Below are 21,853 nucleotides of genomic sequence, written 5' to 3' on the forward strand. Positions count from 1 at the left end.
TTTTCAACATCGTTACTCCAGTCTTCAGTGTCACATGATCTTTCAGAAATCATTCTAATATGCTGCTTTGCTGCTCAAGAAACATTACTAATTATTATCTATATTATTACATTATCTACAGTATACAGGAAACCTCAATACACTACCATTCAAAAGTCTGGGGTAAGTATGATTTAAAATAAGAAACCAAATTAATACTTTTATTCAGCAAGGATGCATTAAATTGATCAAAAGTGACTATAAAGACATTTAAAATATTACAAAAACTAAAAAATTCACTTTTAAATAAATGCATTGATACATTTTCAATTACCTTTATATTCATCAAAGAATCCTAAAAAAAAAAAATGTATCACAGTTTTCACAAAAAATATTAAGCTGCAAAAACATTGCAACAAAATCATTTTTAACATTGATAATAATAGGACTATTATTAATATCTGTAACGCTGGAGGCACGGAAACACAAGGCAGATGATCTACTTGAAGTAGCCTTTATTAAGAGCAGAAAACAAAGAACTAAACACAGGGTTTAAAAAAAAACGGAATAGGAGCAACACCAGGAAACAAAAACTGACACCGAACAAGGCAAACATAGGGGTAGTTATACAAGGGCTAACAAGGTTAACAAGGGGGTGGAACCAATGAATCACTATGACAACAAACAAGGTAGAACAGGAAACAGAAACTAAACACAGGAAGTGAAAACAGAAACACTGGGGACAGAAAACACTTCAACATAAAAGTCTTTGAACACAGATTGGGAATCGTGACAATAACTGAGCAGCAAATCAGCATATTAGAATGATTTCTCAGGGATCATGTGACACTGACAGCTGAAGTAAGGGCTGCTGAAATTCAGCTTTGCATCAATAAATAGCATTTTAAAATATATTATACTAGAAAAATAGTTCACATTGTAATAATATTTTACAATATTACTGCTTTTACTATAGTTTTGATCAAATAAATGCAGACTTGATCACTACATGAATCAAAGCATTCTCAGAAACATGAAGCTGCTTTCTCTGTCTGAGTCATGTCTGAACAGCTGAAAGTCAAAGCAGACACAGCTGAGCTCCAAACCCTTGATCCCTCAGCAGCTGATCTTGGAGCTGCTGGATGGTGAACATCATGGTGTGAGTGATGTGCTTCAGCTGATCCTGGGTCAGTTCTGTAATACAGGGGTAGGAGCAGCTGTTGTGGGAGAGGAGGGTGTGGAGGTCCGCGCTCTTCTGAACAATGACAAAATCTATGAGGGGATTTCAGACAATCGTGACATGAAAATGTCCTCTGGAGCACCTTTATCTGTTTAAACAGTTATAGATTATGATGTAACAATATAAAAGATGATTCAGTTACGCTATTGGCTACAAAATATAATAGACAATTGCTCACCAAAGCTCCATTTATTTGATCAAAAAATACAGTTAAAACAGTTATAATGTGAAATATTATTTCAATTTAATAGGACTGTTTTCTATTTTAATATATTTTAAAATGTAGTTTACTGCTGTGATTCAATGCTGAATTTTCAGCAGCCATTATACTCCAGTCTTCAGTGTGACGTGATCTTTCAGAAATCAAAGGGTCTTTACTGCACAAGAAACATCTCTCATTATTACCATTTTTAAAAAAAAGTTGTGCTTCTTAATATTTTTGTGTAAACATAATAAAAAAAAATCAGTATTTTTTGATGAATAGAAGGAAACAGAATGAAACAGTAATCTTTTGTAATATTATAAATGTCACTTTTGATCAATTTAATGCATCCTTGCTGAATAAAACTATGAATTTCTTTCAAATAAAATCTTACTGACCTGAAACTTTTTAATAATTTAGTGTATATGCTAATGATTTTTAATGATAATTATGACTACATATAGTATAAATGTTCTCAAAACCCGCCAGGATTCTAGGGTGTTCTGGGTGGTTGCCGGGTCATTGTTATGGGGTTACTAAGGTGTTCTGAGTGGTGTTTAGTGTGATGCTTTTCAGTTGCTAGGGTGATTGCTATAGGTGATAACTTTAGAACTGTTCACTAAAATGGTTCTTTGGGGAACCTATTGGTTCTTCTATGGCATAATTGCAGGAAAAAAAACCTTTTGGACCTTTTATCTTACTTTGGTTTGTTGAGTTCTAGATATTTTCAGTATGGGAAGCCTTACAGTAAAATTCAGTGCAGTTGGTGAAATATTTGGAGTAATAAGAGTGAAGCAATGTCGTCTGTTGCTGATATCTCAAACCCTGCAGCTGTTCAACCACCCCCATCAGCAGCTGTGAATATATCAAATGCTGACCTTACCATTGTCCAAAACAGCTTATCTTTAAAATCATGTGTATATCTTACAGATTTTATAATTAGATCTTAACTGTTAAAGTGATGTGAGGTTTTTGCTTACATTTATGCATTTAGCAGACACTTTTATCCAAAGTGACTTACAGTGCATTCAGGCTAACATTTTATTTACCTAACATGTGTTCCCCTGGGAATCGAACCCACAACCTTTGCACTGCTAACACAATGCTCTACCAATGCTCTTCTTGTGAGCATAGTCTAAATGGTCATTGTACATCTCATGTGAGAAGAAATCAGCCATAATTGGGTTTCTTTAAGAGAACAGTTCACCTCAAAATGGAAAATATTGACTTATCATCTGCTCACCCTTATGATTAACCTATAGGTTGTGCACTCATTGAAAGTGGAGTGTGACCTATGGTTGTCCAAAAAAAAGCTAAAAAGTACCTTTAATTAAAGTAGTCTCTTCCTTTGTGTGATCAGTATCCCAACATGCCACTACTGAAAATTATTCATTAACTAAAGTTAAAACTATTAAAAATCAATTATTAAAAATAACATATAATTATAAATGGTAATGTTAAGAAATTAGAAATGAAAACACTTAATTTAGAATTTAAAAAAAATAGAAATCTTTTTATACGCCAACCATATTTGTTTTATTTACCACTTAAATTTTTAACTGAAAAAAGTCACTGATCTATATAATATAGTTCAGTGAATAAAGCATCAAAATTGCTCACACTAATCCTGAAATTAAGATGAATTAAGCAAAATATAAATTAATAAAAAAAAAGTTAAAACTAATAAAAAAGACAAGTGCATAACAAAATTAAAATAAAAATGTAAACTGAAAATATTAAAATAATAGCTAATTCAAAATATTTATAAATACTATAATAGTATAGTACAGTATAGTTTTTTTTATAATTTGAATTTTGTATTTTCATTTACATTGTAATTTTAGTTAAAGTTTTAATAATTTTGCTGAAATGTTGTGTTTTTTTTTTATCTGTTAATCTATCTATACAGTGTTTGTTCGTTTTTATTCCAGTTTTAGGTATTTTAGTATTATTTGCATTTTTGGGTGTACTATCCTTTTTTCATCGTAAGGTTAGCTGTCTCTCATTTTCTGTTCTTGTATTAAATTCTCAGAGTAACTTAGCCACAACGAGAAAGCAATATCCAATCCATTTTGTGTTTCTATTCATTTAAACGTACTGAGACCCATTCGAAACACATTTTACTAAAGTGCAGTGAAGGCGTCTTGAAGGAGCTTCTTCAAATTGGGATTCAAAAAAGCCTCAAAGTTGCCCTTGATCTATCAGTGATGGATGGTGCATGTTAAAATACCTTCAATCATAACCTCTTCACTATCTGTCTGCCTCCTCTTTTGGTTTGCAGGCCACATTAGAAGAGTTTTTTGATGTAAGATCTTTACAAAGCACTGGACAGATTACATAAAACCCATCAGTATCTACTCATAAACAAATCTGATTTATGTTTTAAGGCTTATTTGTAGTTTAAGGGGGTCCAATGTGACCACATTCTCACCTATGTCATTGCAACAAAGCCTCTTTTTATCACATCTGTGTCGTTCTCCGTGATGAATTAGGGCAGGGTACGCAATGAGTGCGCCATCACGCCGGATACACATCCCGGGGCTTCTGTGCTGTACAGATCCCACTTGTTTAACTCATGACTGATTGGATCTACATTTATCTCCAAATACCCGCAAGCAGGGACTGAAAGCAATCTGAGAAACTTTCCGCCTGACTTGCATTGCATGCTGTTTTTTGACCCATGTGTTATTTTTATGTCTGTTTTAGCTAATCAGTTTTAATCTGCTTGTTTTTTAACCATTTGCAAGAGTATGTTTTGGAAATGTAGATTATTCACACAAATGTAAGTGGTTCAGTGTAGGTATGCTTCACTAGTTGTTGTTGGCAGGGTTATATCAGTGGCTCCAGATGGCTGATTTGCTTCGTGCTGCTAGAATGGCCTGATTTCAACTCTTAAATGCTCTATAGTTAAAGTATTAAATAAGACCAGACTCACATTAGTTTACACATGACCCAATCCAGTTCGAACTATACTGACAATTTCAGCAGTCTCAGATTGGTGTGCTCACAGTTATACGGGTCTGAGAGTCTTTGACTTGCGCTGTATTTAATTCAGTTCAATTCAAGTTTATTTGTATAGCACTTTTCACAATACAAATAGTTACAAAGCAGCTTTACAGAAAATTAAGTTTCTACAATATATTTAGTAGTAGCTTGTCAGTGGTGACTATGTCAAATTGATGTACATATGGTAGATTTGTGTGGTGTATTTTAGTTTTTGGTTATTTAATCAATTATTATAATTCAGGTCTTGGACATGGTTCATTTTATTTGTCTTTATGGGGAGAACTGTACTTTTTGAACCACTGTCTGCAATCAGTGTTATTTTTTCATTGGATGTTATTCTAGTTTTTTTTTTTTTTCTATTTTCATTTCCATTTTTTTATTTCAGTTAGTTAATTTGGTTGAGTTTTTGTAATTTTTTATTAGTTATTTTGTATATCGTTTTTGTCAATTTTTTTTCAGTTTTAGCTTTAGGTATTTTAGTAGGGTACATCAATAATAATTATAATTATGTTCTACATAATACTAAATTAAAATAGTAAACATTTTTACGAAACATTTTTATTTATTTATTTATTTATTTTTATTTTTTTTTTTTTTTTATTTTATTTTATTTTTTTATTTTTTTTGATTACCTGGAAATAAATATATTGCGTTTGCAGACCCAAATGTTGGGTGTGTATATGTTTTGCAGCGGGACACAGTAAAGGACGTGTGTACCCTTGTGCCTCCATCCTGATTCCGTAGATCCAGCTTTTAGAAACCGAGAGAGGGAGCCATTCTGCAAAAAACCTACAGCTCTACCTCTTCCTTTACAGCACATGTGAAGACGCCAGTATTTTCATAAATGTATTTAAAGTAAATTAGAGATATAAAATTTTAAATAGTGTATTTAGCCATTAATAACATTTTCAAATATGCAAACTGCGTGTCAGCGTCCCCCATGCAGGTGAATGGTACGCTCCAGTGGATAGGCAGAGACCGTCCCGCATCGAGCCGCTGTATTCGGCGAACGGCTGCTGTGTGTTGGGCAGGGCCCCGGACCTGGCCCCCCTCTTTTTCTATCTTTAGTTTTCACAGCTGAGATCACACGTTTGAGTGGGAATAGCGAATTTAATCTACAATCGATCGTATTGCTCTTTTAATTGAGCTCAACTGTTTGTTATTGACCAGATTTAAAGGGCCACTCCATTCGGGTGTGTTCATAACTTGGAGTTCCTCTTTTTTCACTCGTCTCTTCTGGAGCCTGTAATGGAATGACTGACTGAAAACCATGAACAAAATGGAGAACAAGGCTCTAGAGAGCAGCTTTGAAGAAAAACTGACGCTGTCAGACAAAGGTAAGTACAACTGAAATAAAACAAATACGTACAAAATGTCCATGAAACCCTGAATAAACGCATGGGTGGTCAAAGGACGCAGAATATATTACCAGAGTAGGCTATATGTGCGCATATTTTCCGTCATGTCATAGTGTTTATATTTTGTATGTACCTATTATTATAGGTTTCTGTGCCGCCTGTCATTAAGAAAATGACAAAATAGCGGCCCATATGTGTTTGACCTGGATAATGGCTTTTCGCATTTCAGTGAGCAAAATTCAGTGGCGTTTAATGTCAGCACTCTTTGATGATTCGGATATTATATTCGCTGTTATTGCTTGATCATTACTATATTTCCACGAGAAAAGCATCAGTGAGTTTATCTATTAAGAGGTTTCATGGATTTGAGTGCAGTACCGGTGTGCGAAAACCAGCCCTGCTCATGTCTAATTATCCGCTACATGTATAACACTCATAATTCAGCACCAAATGAAAGCCCACAGGTTTTTCGTTGTTGCATCATGATTAATCCTCCTGTTACCTTGTTATGATACAGAACTCAATGTGATCCTGCAATTGGAAACTACAAAATTTTTTTTTAAAAAATTCTTAATCAGTATTTTGATATTGTTTGACAGTAAAAAACAAAAACAAAAAAAACATTAAACATCCTTAAAACAAGATTAATTTACTTGTGATGCTAAAAGGTAAGCAGTTTGCCAATGTAGTAAAAATGTATTATTATATATTGATTATCTTGTCATATATTTTATAATATATAGGCCTAGGCTATCTTTTATTAATAGGACAAAGATACTGATTGCCAGCTTGCATAGCTTTGGAGTAATTTCTGTGTAAATTCGCAATGCCACATAAAACCCAGGCTAAATTATACCTGTTCTGACCCGCCTCAACAGTATCAAAAAGTGCAATTGCTGCATAAATGCATTTATGCTACCTCTGAGCAACATTAAACAAACCCCTAAATGCCACTTCAGAAATGCTTTTGTGCTGCCGTTGTAGTGCAAATTTGATGTTGGTTTATTAATTTTGCATGGGATCATATTTGAAAAGGATTCTGTAGGTTGCAGATTCAAATCCCATAAGGCATAATTCATGATCAACAGCTATTGTGTCCTTGAGCAAGGCATTTAACCTCAGGCTAGTTATAATGCATTGTAAGCTGCTTTGAATGAAAGTGTCTTCTGAAGTCGGATGCAACCCCATAGGTTTTACTAGAGTTCTCTAATAAATTACCTTTAACGGCAAGGTCAAATGCTGCCTCCAGATGCAGTTGCAGGTATAGAAATGTCAGTTATGCTAAGGAAACAGTCATTGCCTCTTAGTTTGTGCACATTCCTGTCTCTTGGTATCTGTAGTTTTAAATCAGGTAGTTTTGAACTGTCATACCACATGTGTACTTGTGCAGCCCTAAACTGTAAAAATGCGCCAAAAGAGGAGGAAACATGTAATCGCATTCCTATGAGATGACTGTGTTAAAGACAGATCTCGTTCTCAACTCTTTTGTGCCGGGCCAGTAAACTACAGCCTAGCAAACCCCCAGAACACCTTAGCAACCATGATGATCCTTGATGACCAGCTGACCTTTAAAGATCACATTGCAAAAACAGCACAGTCATGCAGGTTTGCACTACACAACATCAGGAAAATCAGACCCTTCTTAACAGAGCATGCAACACAGCTTCTCGTCCAGGCCCTTGTCATTTCTAGGTTGGACTATTGCAATGCTCTTCTGGCTGGACGTCCAACATGTCCAACTGAAAACTCATCTCTTCCATGAGCATCTAACTGCCTCTTATTATCCTCCTGTCCAAGCTTTTTACTATTTTGAATGATGACTGAAACCTTGTGTAATGAACACTTCTTGTGTTTACTGCCATCTTAAAAGACCCCCCCCTCAATTTTTTTTCTTGTGTCATTTATTCATATCCTGTGAATGTGAAGCTGATCTCAGATCAGTGGCAGCTGAATGGCTCACACCTTGGGCCATTTGAGTCATAGACACCAGTGTGTCATTATTATTAGCTCTGATGGATGCCTTGTCCTGTAGCCTGAGGCTCAGAGAGCCAGAGAGAGAGACAGGCAGAGAATCCTCTGTACAGCAACATTGATTGCTTTGTAGTGAGTGTTTGGGGGGCAGGACCAAGATTCTCCAAGACTGAACTTGTTCAAAGGGACACTGTTTCCCCATCACACATGAGACTATACAAAGACTTTGTCAGGTTTTCTCTCTCACACATGGCAAGACATTTTCTGTACACTGCACATGCTATATGATTCTGCTTGATAATATAGAACTTAATTTTAATTTGCTGTTTTGTTTAGAGTAAAGATATCAATAAGAAACTAGAAGGTTTTAGAGCCTTTTGCCATACGAGAACCTTTATAATTTTTTTTTTTTTTGCTAATATTGTGGCTATAATGTCATATGCTGATTGCTTTGTTGTTTTTTATTCTTGCCGTTTTTAATTTCATTATGTTTTTATTTTCAGTATAGTATATTTTTAATATCGGAGGGTTTGTGGTGTGAATGTTTTTATACATATAAGTTTGCAAGGCATGCGCATACATAAAATCTTCAAAATCTCCACAGAACCACTTAGAACCTCACAAACCCTCTACAGCCAAAATCAACGTTTTAAGAAGAAAAATGGTGCTTTGCTAAACCTGAAGTACTGCAGAGGTCCATTAAATAGCCTTTATGTTTTAAAACCAGGCCTAGATGAGAAAAGGGTTATTTCCTGTGGGATGAAGTTATTTATTGTTCAAGCCGAAGGCTCTTGTCTTTGTTAGTAATGTATGACGTGGATATTCTCATTCTCAGACACTCAGAGCCAATGACGAAATATTTCCTGCTTTTTTTTCCAAGAGGTCTTGGAGGATTGGAAATTTCAATATCTGGCCAAAGTGGCCAGCTCAGCAGACTGCGTGGGATTATTGCAACAGGTTTTAACTAAGAATTTCATTTTAATATTACCCAACAGACTGCTATAACATAAGAAACATGCTTTAAAAGCATTCTCCTTCAAAACTAACATCCTACAAAGCTTCCAGAGGTGATTTGAACTGTATACTAATGATCTAAATCTGCAAATCATACAAGTGTTGCAATAAACCAACATGGCTTTTTTCCATAATAAATATAGATCCAAGAAACCCCATTTTCACTTCTGTTTTCAGTGGAAAATCTGAGTAGTTTGTGGCATATGACCACATTTGTAAGATTTTGTAGTTCAAACTTGATGGTAGATGGTGTCGGCCACGAGTAATCGTGACTGTTTTCACCATAATGTCGTTATATACAAGTAGACCAAGTAATGAGAGAGGATGACTGCTATTTTTGGAGGTATCTTTGGCAAGAGCTGTGTGTCATAACCGTGTGGGAAGACGGAAAAGGAAAGGGAGGAGGAAGGAAGCAGAAGCAAGGATTTCATTTGGATGTTTCCAGAAGCCTGAATCTGAAAAAAAAGAGAACTAGGGAGTGCTATAAAAATCTGTCTGGAAACAGCTTGGATTTTAGTGATATATGAGAAAAGATGTTTTTAATATGATTTATTTGCTGAATTAATATCAGACATTGAATTTGCAAGAATTTTATGAGATTCAGATCATTGGGTTGCTATATTGTTCTTTGGAGATATTATTTTTCATTATAAGCTCTTCAGAATAACATTCTGGTTAATGGGTTCTTCAAAGCACTATAGATCATTGCCTTTTCTAGAGTGTTTAGTGCTATATTTCTTGGTTAATTAGAAGTTATCCATGTAGAGATATCCAAAAGATATCCACCAATGATGGATTTGTTTCTTACAAGCGCACAGCTATTTGCTGTCCAAGACGTTAGTTGGACTAAAGTCATGTGGATTACTTGTAATGTTTTTAGCAGCTGTTTGGACTCTCGTTCTGACGGCACCCATTCACTGCAGAGGATCCATTGGTGAGCAAGTGATGTAATGCTATATTTCTCTAAATCTGTTCCCAAGAAGAAACAAAAACTCACCCTCTGGCCAACAATGATGAGTTTCATTTTTTTTTTTTTTTTGCGAACTATTTCTTTAAGTGGCAATAGACAGATGATGAAGTCATTTTAACATGGAGAAACACCATAATTTGGCAGTTCTTTCCACTCCAAGCTTTGTTTACCCTAAAGCTCTAAATTATGGTGTGTGCTGATGTTTTAGATCTCAGAGGCATTTCTTTTTAAACTGACAGTGTGCATCTTGAAATTAGAGAGTGATCGTCTTAATTTACAGTTCTGCTTCCATAATGAGGTGTGGCGTCTGCAGGGCCGTGAAGTCAGGATCCAGTTTTTGTTGGCAAAACTGTTTTGTTGCGGCAGCTGAAATGTAAACAAAGTGAGAATTTGCGTGATTAGATCACATCTCCACTGTTGCACAATGACTTTGTCTTGGTGGGAGGAAAGCAGTGGAAATCAGTCTCCGTCTTACGTAAGCCAGGCGTGTGAATTCCTTTTGAGTCCAAACGTGAGAAAACAGGATCCCCTCAAGGACAGAATATTTCAAATTAAGCTGAATGAATATGTCTTTACCAACATACAGACAAAAGCCATTACAGGTTATGCTTAAAAGTGATTTTACCAAGTGAAGAAGTTATGTTTGGTGAGACACAATGCCTAAAAGAAAGCACTTTTATTATTAACGACTTGTATTATTAGAAAGGTATTATTATTATTATATTATTATTGTTGTTGTTGTTGTTGTTGTTATAAAATTATTTATTAATTTTATTGTTTTCATTTATATATATATATATATATATATATATAATATATATATATATATATGCGCTATATAGATCAAGCTTGCATATATATATTTTACTTAGTAATTTGTGATACTTAATATTTAAAGGTATAATATTCTTACTGTGCATTTTTAACAGCTAATTTATTGTTTATTTTGTAAAGTAACAGCCATAATTGTTCAGACTGGGTGACATATATAGCTACAAAAATATATTTCCACAAAGGTAAAAAATGCTTCTGAAAATCAAATCAAATGGGTTTATTTCTGGCCCTGGTTTGTATATGTTGAACACAGTATGCTACAGTTAGTTGTCAGATGCTGTAGTTTAGTGTATGTTAAGGCTGTTAGTATGAACTTTGTGTGGTGCACATATGAAGTCTCAATTGGTTCCCCTGCAGCTGTAGCTGTCAGTGTGGTTTTGACGAGAGACATGTGTGTGTCAGAAAGAGAAAACAGTCGTTAGCATGTGCTTGTATGTGTGTGTTCACACACTCATTCGTTCCCTGTCCTGTTGTCACAGGACCGGCCTGCTAATATTAGCACCACAGTTGTGCGGGCGGGTTTGGACCCCTTTGCTTGACATTATCACACTATAACACTGATCTAGAAACAGCACTGTAACACCTTAGACTGTTTCAGCAGCCATAATATAATCTAAAACAGATGCAGTATAAGTGCTTAGAGAAACATCTATTAGGAAAGTGCAGAAAGAGAGTGTTTGCAGCATGTGTTGTGATCTCAGAAGGCGTTTCATGATGGGAAAGAGTCACAGCACTCACATTTTCTTGGATTCTTTCCCTGATGTTCTCACATCTGCTTCTGTTGACCTTCAAAATGAATCTTCTGTCGCTGTAGCCCACAGGAAGCCTTTCCCCCAAGTGTGTCTGAATAGACCAGTAGGTATTTATAGACGCGGTCATATGATGAGAGTAATATTAGATGCTCTTCACAGAACGCTGCATGGTCGTTGGTTTATAAGTCATGATGGCTTGGCTAGGTGGTATCATTTCCGCTTTCATCTTGGCTTAGTCAAGGACGCAGGTCGTCTGTCCTCCATAAAATGACCTCAGTATCAAGTGGCTCTTAATGGAATAGCATGTAGGGAAATCCATTTCCTCCTAAACATGCAGCGCTTCTCTCTGTTTGGCTGAATCTAGACAATTACGTTTTATGTGACCGGTATGCTACTCTAAAAGCAGCTTATTGCAATGTGCGCAACATTGTTTTGATGTTTCTGAAGTGGTTGTCTTCGAAAGGTGATAAAGTGTACTGTTCCTTATATTCATCTTTAAAGTTTACTGGATCAAAACCCTGTGGTTCAAGGATCTAACCATCAGGGAATTAAGTTCACATTCCTTTTATGGTTTTCATAATTTTTAAGACTTCTGACAGCAATGTTATACTGCAATATGTCAGCGAGCCTTCACCCTTGATACTTCTGCAGGATCAGCTGTAACGGCAGACAGCATACCTTTGCTCTGTTTTACATATTTATATCTGTCCTCTTCTGCTTCAGTGTACACAGAGACGGCTAGACGTGACACAGACAAACCTAGATACCCTCTGCTACACTCTTGTCGTTTGTTTTCACTTTTTTTAGGTGTCTATTTGTGAGGAAATTGTGCACGGTTTTGCTGTCTGAGACGAATTTCAGGAATTGTAACATATAGACATATGTTGTCAAATCTGTGGAAAAGAAATTATACTAGCTTGGATCAAGTATCAAGTAATGTCATTCGTATCACCTCTTTTGTCAATATTTTAAATGATTCTTTACATTTATAGTATTATAAACATTTACATTTATTTTATTATTAAAATGTTATCCACCAAAATATTAAGCAGCACAACTGTTACATTGATAATAAGAAATGTTTCTTGAGCAGCAAATCAGCATATTAGAATGATTTCTGAAGGATCATGTGACACTGAAGACTGGAGTAATAATGCTTAAAATTCAGCATTGAAAGTGAAAGTGACGTGACATTCAGCCAAGTATGGTGACCCATACTCAGAATTCGTGCTCTGCATTTAACCCATCCGAAGTGCACACACACAGAGCAGTGAAACACACACACACACTGTGAAACACACACCCGGAGCAGTGGGCAGCCATTTTTATGCTGCGGCGCCGGGGAGCAGTTAGGGGTTCGATGCCTTGCTCAAGGTGCACCTAAGTCATGGTATTGAAGGTGGAGAGAGAACTGTACATGCACTCCCCCCACCCACAATTCCTGCCGGCCCGAGACTCGAACTCACAACCCTTCGATTGGGAGTCCGACTCTCTAACCATTAGGCCACGACTTCCCCACGACTTGCCATGGATTGTTTTCAGTTCATTTAGTTTAGGCCCTGTATTTATTGCTGTGGCCTGCTTAAGCAACTACAATTCAGGCCATGAGATAGGTCAGACTGAGCTGAGAGCACTGCACTCTTATTGTTAGCAGAAAGCATGATTAAATTAGACAGAATATTCCAGGGAAATTTGTTGAGCATTTAGTGGAATTCTGCAGATACTGATTCTGTGTGGACCTGGACATAAATGATATTATATGCACAATAGTTCACCCAAAAAAGAAAATTTGGACCCTCCGGACATCTGAGATGTGAATGAGTTTGTTTCTTCATCAGAACAGATTTGGAGAAACTTTGCATTACATCACTTGCTCACCAGTGGATCCCTTAGCAGTGAATGGGTGCCGTCAGAATGAGAGTCCAAACAGCTGATTAAAACATCACAATAATCCACAAGTAATTCACACCACTCCAGTCCATCAATTAATATCTTGTGAAACAAAAAAGCTGTGTGTTTGTAAGAAACAAATCCATCAATAAGACATTTTGACTTGAAACCATTGCTTCCAGCTAAAATACAAGTCCATAATCCATAATAACACTTCCTCTAGTAAAAAAGTCTATCCTCTGTTGTCCTCTCAAATCAAAATCCTCTTTTGGCCCATTTTTGGTTGATCTCTGCATATTCCTCTCCTCAATCAGACGAGATAACTTTTTCACTAGAGGAAGCAATTTTAAGGATAAAGGACTTGTTTAAAGTTAAAATGCCTTTATGATACAAATGCTTATTACAGTGTTTCACTTCACAAGATGTTAATTGATGGACTGGAGTCGTGTGGATGACATACGGGTTATTGTGATGTTTTTATCATTCTGATGGCACACATACTTTTCAGTCAAAGACACACACGAGTCATGCACATAGCCTTCCTGTAGTAGCGCATACAGCGGGACACGGCACTAGCAAAGACAATGTAAGTTACTTTGGATAAAGCATCTGCCAAATGCAGAAATGTAAATGTAAGCAGTATATTCAGAAACATGCATTCAGAAAGTAAAAAGATTTAATTTGATTTCCCGTTGACAATTCATGGCTATGCTGCTGAAGGCATGTGGATGGATAGATGTAGGTCACTCACTGCACATGTAAACAAAGTCACTGTGCCAATATCCTTCACGTCCACACACATAACACACACAGTGTAAGCATGCATATGTACATTTGGATGCTCTTTCCATTAAAGAGCCTCTTTAATGTAGACTGATAAAATCCCTTAATGCGGCTTATCTGATTTTTACTCATCTGAGGGTTTGGATGCTTGCTGAAAAAAACACCATGAAAAACACGAACAACTGTTAAAATTTTTTGCATATTCTCATATATATCCTATAAAATATAATGTCTCATTGTACCGTGGATGCGCTGAAGTGTTTATTGGTGCTAAATGATCAATCTCAACGATCACACACCAAACAAACATGAAGCGTCTCAGTAGGAGACCAATTACAACATGATGTAATATAGCGCTTACAGGCAATGCTTTGGTTTAAAACGATTGCCGTTGTTGTGTTTGTTGTGTCTGTAATCGGGGCAGCCATTTAGGCTGTGAGGTTGTTGGACTGGGAATCATTTTTTTGTGCTATGAGCTGTCTAATGAAGAACAACTTTTAGCCGTTAAGTCAGTCTTGCCCTACAATCTCTCAGACGTATATCAAGATATGAGCTGTTTCTGATTGTTTCTGTTTGTGCAAATGTCTGACTTCATTGAGTGGGAGAGATGCAGAGGGTTCTTAAAATATTAATGGTGTTTGGATGATTCCAGCACTTCTCTGAAGTACTGTGTGTGTCAGTGCAGATGTGGGTAACTCAGTTTATCCGGCATATTGATCTGCGAGACAGATTGTTGCCACTCCATTGGATACTTCTGAAGAACCCCAAGAGAAATATGCAATTCCATTGCTGTTCATTGTTCTGTTTTGTATTGCTAGTGCTGTGAATGTACTTGATTTGGATTTAAACATAGCTTAAGGGTTGTGTTTAGTCTCATCACATTACAAAGACTATAGTATAACACAGATGATCAGTATTAGACATGTAGAAACAGGTAATATGATTTAAGTAGCAGTGATTTACTGCATAGTTTTTTATTTTTTATCAGGGCTACTGAAACGCTGAGATCTTAAGAGTGGCAGGAACAGCTTTCAGTAGTTCAGCTTTGTTAAACATCAGATATACACAGTTAATGTTGTTTATTACTACTCCGTCAGATGTATAAGTGCGTTATTCTCAGGAAACGATGCTACTTATGGCTGTAATTTTCAGGAAAGTTATCTTTAAGTAATCATCAAATTGTACCATTATATTCTTACTATTCTGTTTCATTATTCAAGCTTATAATTTGTAGGGTTGGGTACCGAAGGGCACCGGTATCTATGTAACCGATATGAACCGAACCGAATCAGAACGCAGATTTCGGTGCCTCATTTCGGTGCCTCTTAAATGCCTGAGTGATTGATTTAAATATTTGGCCTGGTTCTCCGAAATGTACGCAATAAGCATGGGCATCGCTAGTCTTTTTTTAGCGGGGCTATAGCTCCATAAACTGCACACAAATTCGCGATCGCCTCAGAGTCAGTCCGCTTAAATTTCATATGAAAATGGTGGCAGACGGGTCTCCTCCCCGTCTTTCAGCACGCTCTTTAATCGGCCGACCACGGCGGAGCAGTGCTAGCGGACTCAAACAGAAACAGAGGACACAAGGTGTGTTTATCGATATTGCTCGAATATCTGTATCTGTGCAGTTCTTTATCATAAATACAGTTTACAAAAGGTCACGAGGGAGCAATCGGTTTCCCATCTACTGTAAAGTTTTCAATCCGTCCACCGCTCATCACACCACAGCTGTTTCCTCCAGCGAAAATCTAGCCCTTAACACATATGAATGCATACTTTAATTCTACTTATTTAAATATACTTAATTTAATAATACTTACTTTATACATACACTAATGTGCAAAAGTCTTAGGCACGTTAGTATTTTCACCCCAAAGAATGGTGTTCGGCCAGGTATTTCTATCTTATGCTGTAGTGTGTCTGTTTGCTGTAGAGACATTTAGTTTGTCTCAGTTTCATCTGTTTCTTCATGTAATCACAGACAGATTCGATGATGGTGAGATCAGATCTCCGTGTGGAGCACCGGCTGTTGTCAGACTGCTTGTGCGTTCAAAAGTCTCACTAGATTATTATTAAAATTAATGGCAAAATTAATGTTTGGAATTTTAAACTGATATTTCCTACTGACACACTACAGCAAAAGATATAAATAACTAGCTTAAAACCCTTTTTTGGGGTGAAAATACTAATGTGCCTAAGACTTTTGCACAGTACTGTACTTTACAAACGACATTGTTGCACTGTCATACAGTCATTCACAGAACTGATTAAAGACAGTGACAGACACCACTCATTTTAAATAAATATCAGAGTGATTGACAGAGATACAGTAGAAACATTCTATGCATCCTTGATAAATAAAAATATTTAACATTTAAATTAATTAAACAGTGTTGAAGGTCATAATAAATGGCTAATAATAACCTTAAGTAGCAAAAATGATGAAATTACATATCACACCGCATTAATCACAATCAATATTGCTTGTTCTTTATGCCAAGAAAAATATATATATATACAACTAATCAATAGTTTTTCATGCAAAGTTGAACCCTGTGGAGGTTTGAGTGTTTAAGCATGTTTTAACCAGTCAGAAAAGATTTCTAATTATGTAACTGCCCTAAATATGATGGCAGAAATGTCAAACCATTATTTTCAATGTAGAATCTGAATTTGGATCAAATTAGTTGATGTGGTACAGTAGATGCAAATTATCTGATTATCTAGCTAAATAAAATGTTTTGTTTCTTTTGCATTATTTAGTAAATATCGTTAAATCTGTCAAATACTGAGACTCAGTTCAGCATCTTCTTAATTATAGCAGCAGCAAGTCATTGGAACACAAACAGGGCACAAATGACACAGTTTCCTGTGAATGAGTTTACTGCCTGCAGGACACTTACAATAAAATTATTAGCACAAGGTATTTGTGGCATTTCAAGTGTAAACAGTAGGTAATATGCACTCTGTTGGTCTCTGTGAGTCTCTCAGTGTTCTTGTTTTGCTCCGCTGCTGCTGCTGTCTGACCGTCATGTGCCTGTGTGTGCAGATCTCAGGTGCCCTGTGCCATGTTGTGCTCTGTTGCCATCCACACAGACAGTAGAGACGCATGCCACACATGCCTGAGGTCCGACTGACCCAGATCCACTGAGCCTTGTGCTCTTCCCTCCGCTGCCGACACACACAGACCTGTTATGGACGTGCCACTGACCCACTTCACACCATTGTGTCTGTAAATCCCTTCACCAAGCACATATGCTAATGCAAAATCCAAAGTATGGGGTGTATTTACAGCTGTATATTTAAATCATGAACAGTATGTTAATTTTTTAAATCATGAACATGTATATTTACATCATGAACAGAATGTTAATTTTTGGTTGAACTAACCCTTTAAAATAACATTTTAAATGAGATGAAAAACTTAAACTGAACAAAAAAATGTAAAAATGTTGCTTTGCAAATAAATGAAATAAATTGATGTTATGAATCACTAAAATTGCTATCTGGAAATAAATAAAAACTAAAACAGAAAAAAAAAAATATATATATATATAAACAAATAGCACATGACAAAATTACAAAAAAATTGAATATTATAATTGTTAAAATTGTAATGAAACATTACAGTTGTAATAAAATATTGATGTTATATTTCTTTAAACTATATAACATTTGTCATTTGTTTATTAGTTTTTTATATTACTATTTTTTGTTTTATTTTAATTTCAACTAATTAGAGTAAGTTTTTTCTATTTCAGGTAAATTAACAAGAATGAATTGTTTTAGTTTTAGTTAGTGATAATAACCCTGTCACCTAACCATTTTATTTTTAAATATTACTATTTAGGTCAGTTTTTATTTAGTTGCTAATTTAGTTTTTTTATCTAATACTTATATTTTATCTAATTTCAGCTTTATTTCATTATTATTTTATAGTTGTAGTTTTTGCATAGCAACACCCTAGCAACCGCACACAACACCCTATCTTGGTAGTATGTTTTGCATGTCAGAAAATGTAAAGATCTAGTTTTGTCTCATTACATTTCTTGTCTTATATATAAATATATATATATATATATATTTATTATTACAACCTTTAAGAGTTTCATCTCCTTTTATGGCTGATGAGGGATTGTGGGGTCTATTTTTACTGGTAGCTAGAAACTCGATCCGGCTGCAATGGACCTGTGAGATTCTGTGTCTGTGTGGTGAGGAGCCCATCACGTGAACTTTTATACTCAAACCTAGGTGTCTGCATGTTTAGTTGACTACAGTCAGATGTGCTGAAGCTGCAACATTCTCTGCTGTGGCTACAGAACTGCCTGCATGAACCAAATCATCAGGATGAAGATTCCTCCTGGCCTTTTCTCTGAAACAGCACAAAGCCTGTCAGGAAGAGCTTTCTCTTTTATTTTATTTTTTAACCCGAAATGCCAGACCTCTCTTCTCTGTAGTGAGGTTTTCCCTTGCTGCGTCTCAGATGATCTGCCTGGACATGTCCTGAACTCTTTTTATGCTTTCGTCTCGGGTTTTACTGCTGTTTTTATCTCTTTGTCCCTTTGCCCAAACATTGCCTCATCCCTGGATCACATGCAATGTTTTTCTTTCTCTTTCAAGCTCACAAAACTTTGGTATATGACCTCTTTTTCCCTTCCTAGTGCATCTTTGGAGGTTTTGTTCCTGTTGCCATGCTGATGGGTAATTAAAGTCAGTGTCAACCATTATAATTAGCACAATTAATCTTACCACAGCGCTGTTCATCTGGCATTACAACCTCTGGTGGTGCATTAATTAATTTTTTTAATAATTCAACAATCTGTCATCAGTTTTTCTTTACATAATATTATAAATCACAGTCAAACCCCTCTCAAAATGATGATTGTGAATGTGAATATGTTATTTTTAAGGCTTTTCTCCTGGATGTATTATTTTAATCTAAAATAAAAAATATTATCATAATTTTATTTCACAGTTTAGATTTAAAAGTACACAATACTGATATTTTTAGATTATTTTCTTCATTGTCAAACCACAGGGAGCCCCTTGCATCCCTAACTAACATCAAAATAACCTCAAGTCCCCCATGTGACCCACTTTTTGTGTATTTTACAAACATATGGAAGGTAATTTCTGCAGAAGTCTAGCAGGTCTAAATGCAGTTAATGCATCATAGGAAATCGTAATTACAGAGTTTGCATTTGTTTTCATGTGGAAGATTTGACGTTTGAACTTTTGACTTGAAAGATTTCCCGATACATTAAATCTCTTTCCTAAAGTTGGCGTATTGTTCTGATAACAAATCAGTGTCTGCTTATGGTATCTCACGTCTGATATGCTTTATGTAACAGCCTAATTGCTTCTGTGAAGAACTAATTAATTCCATCTCCAAATTAGTGTAATTTAGCATCTGATCAGTGTGAGCGTTCTAAGCAGAAGAAAAATGGCACACTTCTGTGTCTTTCCCAGGACAGATGGCATTTCTTTGTTAACGCAGACAGTTTATCCCGTTGGTCTCAGCGGTGAGACATTGGCCTGCTGCTAACCTTTACAGACTGAACATGGGAACTTGACTCCCTCTAAAAAGAGCTCAGAATTGAATTGCTAACAGTGAACTTTATTTACTGCCATATGGGTTTCTCTGAGTTATTTACAGTAGCAAAGCTCAGCGATTGTCTCTTTGCACTTGTAAACAGCAGTAGCGTCAGTAGGCAGTCAAGCATTTTGTCTTCCTGTCATGAGGTCGGCCCTAAGAAGACGACAGCTGCACATTCCTCATCAACCTCAAACAACTGGAGAAACACAGACATGCCCTCTAATCAAAAACAGGATGTTTTGACCCACGCTGACCTTATGTTTACTCTGTGAGGTCAGAGGTCAACTGTTCAACATTAGCTTTAAACTTGGTGTGACGCAGTAGTTATGATTGACACAATCTCAGCAGCCAATTTTTCAGTAGTCAATAAACAAACTCTTATTTTACATTTTTCAAGATTTTTACAGTACATGTATCCTTAGTCTGAACCTACAATTGTTCAATGGCTAGTGCATATCAAGGTTGTTATAGTTAGCAAAAAAAGTAACAACAGAAAGTTAACATAAAAAAGTTATTTAAAATAAAGTATAAAAAACTTTTTTATTTTAGTTAAAGCCAACATTTCTCATTTAATTTAGTTTGACTTGATGTATTAAAATAACTGAAATTAAAATTAATGCATATATAAAAAGACATTAAGACACACACACACACATATATATAAAATGCTCAAATTTACAAAAACACAGAACACAATCACTACAACTTAAAATGAATATAGAAAATCTAAAAATAAAAAAACTAATTCCAAATATTAAATAAAAAAACTGTACCTTAATGATATAAAAATAACACTGATCCACATCTTTTAAGTTGAAATTGATTGACTATACTGATTTTTCAACGCTATCTCACGATCAATTCGTACGTAATTTACGAGGTGGCTAATTCGTACGAATTTGTACGACCTAACTCGTACGATTTCATACGATTTGGCTAGACCCCAGTGACGGGTAGGTTTAGGGGCGGGGTTAGGTGTAGGTCATTCTGCAAATTCATATGAATGTGCAACTCGTAAAATACGTACGTTTTGGCAAAAATCATATGAATTTGTACGAGTGTGGTCATACGAATTCATACGTATTAGCCACCTCGTAAAATATGTACGAATTGCCGTGAGATCGGGCTGGATTTTTAGACAATTGTTTTGAATTAGAAGTTTTCTTTTAAATGTTGTTTAAACGTGTAAATGAGGCAATATCTAAGTAAACATGCAGAAATTTGCATACATTTCCAAAACAGAAATCTGAACAATTGATAAAGGCAGGTTCAAGACTTGTTTCTCTCTCTCTCTCTCTCTCTCTCTCTCTCTCTCTCTCTCTCTCTGAATTACTCCATAAATCAACATCAAGAAAATAATTTGAAAAATAAAATTTAAACCAATGATTTAAGAATAAAATATCATTAATCAGGCAAATGACATTTGAACAAACCCTTCTATAAAAACCTTAGAAATATCGATGCTAATAAAACAGTAGATGAGAAAAAAATCTCAGCTTTTAAAAATATATTGTAACTGAAATCTACAGATGCAAATAGTAAAAACTTAAATGTGTATTCATCTAATCAACTGCCTGCAGTTCCCTCATAAACCCAAGTTTGGAAAACCCTAATATAGGCTATAATTTTGGTGTCACTATATAAATAATTGACTTTGATCAGTTTGTTGTAATTCAGAAACATCTGATGCTTTTGCAAATGGTTTCTTCATATAGCTATCGTTTAGCTGCATTTATTACAGATGAAAATGACTTTTTGCCAATTTTCTACTCTCTCTGCTGAGCAGCGTCTGTTTGAAGCTGGGATGAAGCTGTTGGATTGAAGCCACCCGCCCTTTAATTGCTCTTCATTTTGTCTTTCCTAAGGATCTCGCTTCTCAAGCAGACCTTCAATGCATCTGAAGCTCTTTTCTGCATCTGATGTGAATAGAATAAACATATTTAGTCAGCTGTTAAATGAGCAGTCAGTACTGATCCTGTTATCTAATTAGATTCATGCCATGATCATTATCCAAACTCATCTGAAGGGCTGCAGTCATGGATTTCTGCAGAATAGCTTTCGGCTAAGCCTTCAGAAGCCACTAATTCCATTATGTTAAGGATGGGGGAGAGTTTAAGACTTGCATTAAACTAATGAAAGCATTAAGTTGGAATAGCAAGGCCTAGGAAGGGTACAGTCAACGTTTATCGCTTATGTGGTATAGCCTAGTGGTTAAAGGCCCAACTGTTCCTCCAGGCCTCATCCACACCTTTATA

At 35.7% G+C, this 21,853-nt stretch overlaps 1 protein-coding gene across 4 annotated transcripts in view; it reads left to right on the forward strand.

Moving 5' to 3' along the window:
- Positions 1 to 5,408: 5,408 nt before the first annotated feature.
- Positions 5,409 to 21,853, forward strand: part of LOC109069065 (MAP7 domain-containing protein 1-like) — a 37,238-nt gene continuing 20,793 nt past the window's right edge. For all 4 annotated transcript variants that reach the window (XM_042776269.1, XM_042776271.1, XM_042776270.1 and 1 more), the window contains exon 1: positions 5,409 to 5,764. In XM_042776269.1, the coding sequence (XP_042632203.1) occupies positions 5,698 to 5,764 (67 nt within the window). In that variant the 5' untranslated portion in view covers positions 5,409 to 5,697. The remainder of the gene's footprint in view (positions 5,765 to 21,853) is intronic.

Source organism: Cyprinus carpio, chromosome A19 (assembly GCF_018340385.1).
Source record: "Cyprinus carpio isolate SPL01 chromosome A19, ASM1834038v1, whole genome shotgun sequence".
Taxonomy (NCBI): domain Eukaryota; kingdom Metazoa; phylum Chordata; class Actinopteri; order Cypriniformes; family Cyprinidae; genus Cyprinus; species Cyprinus carpio.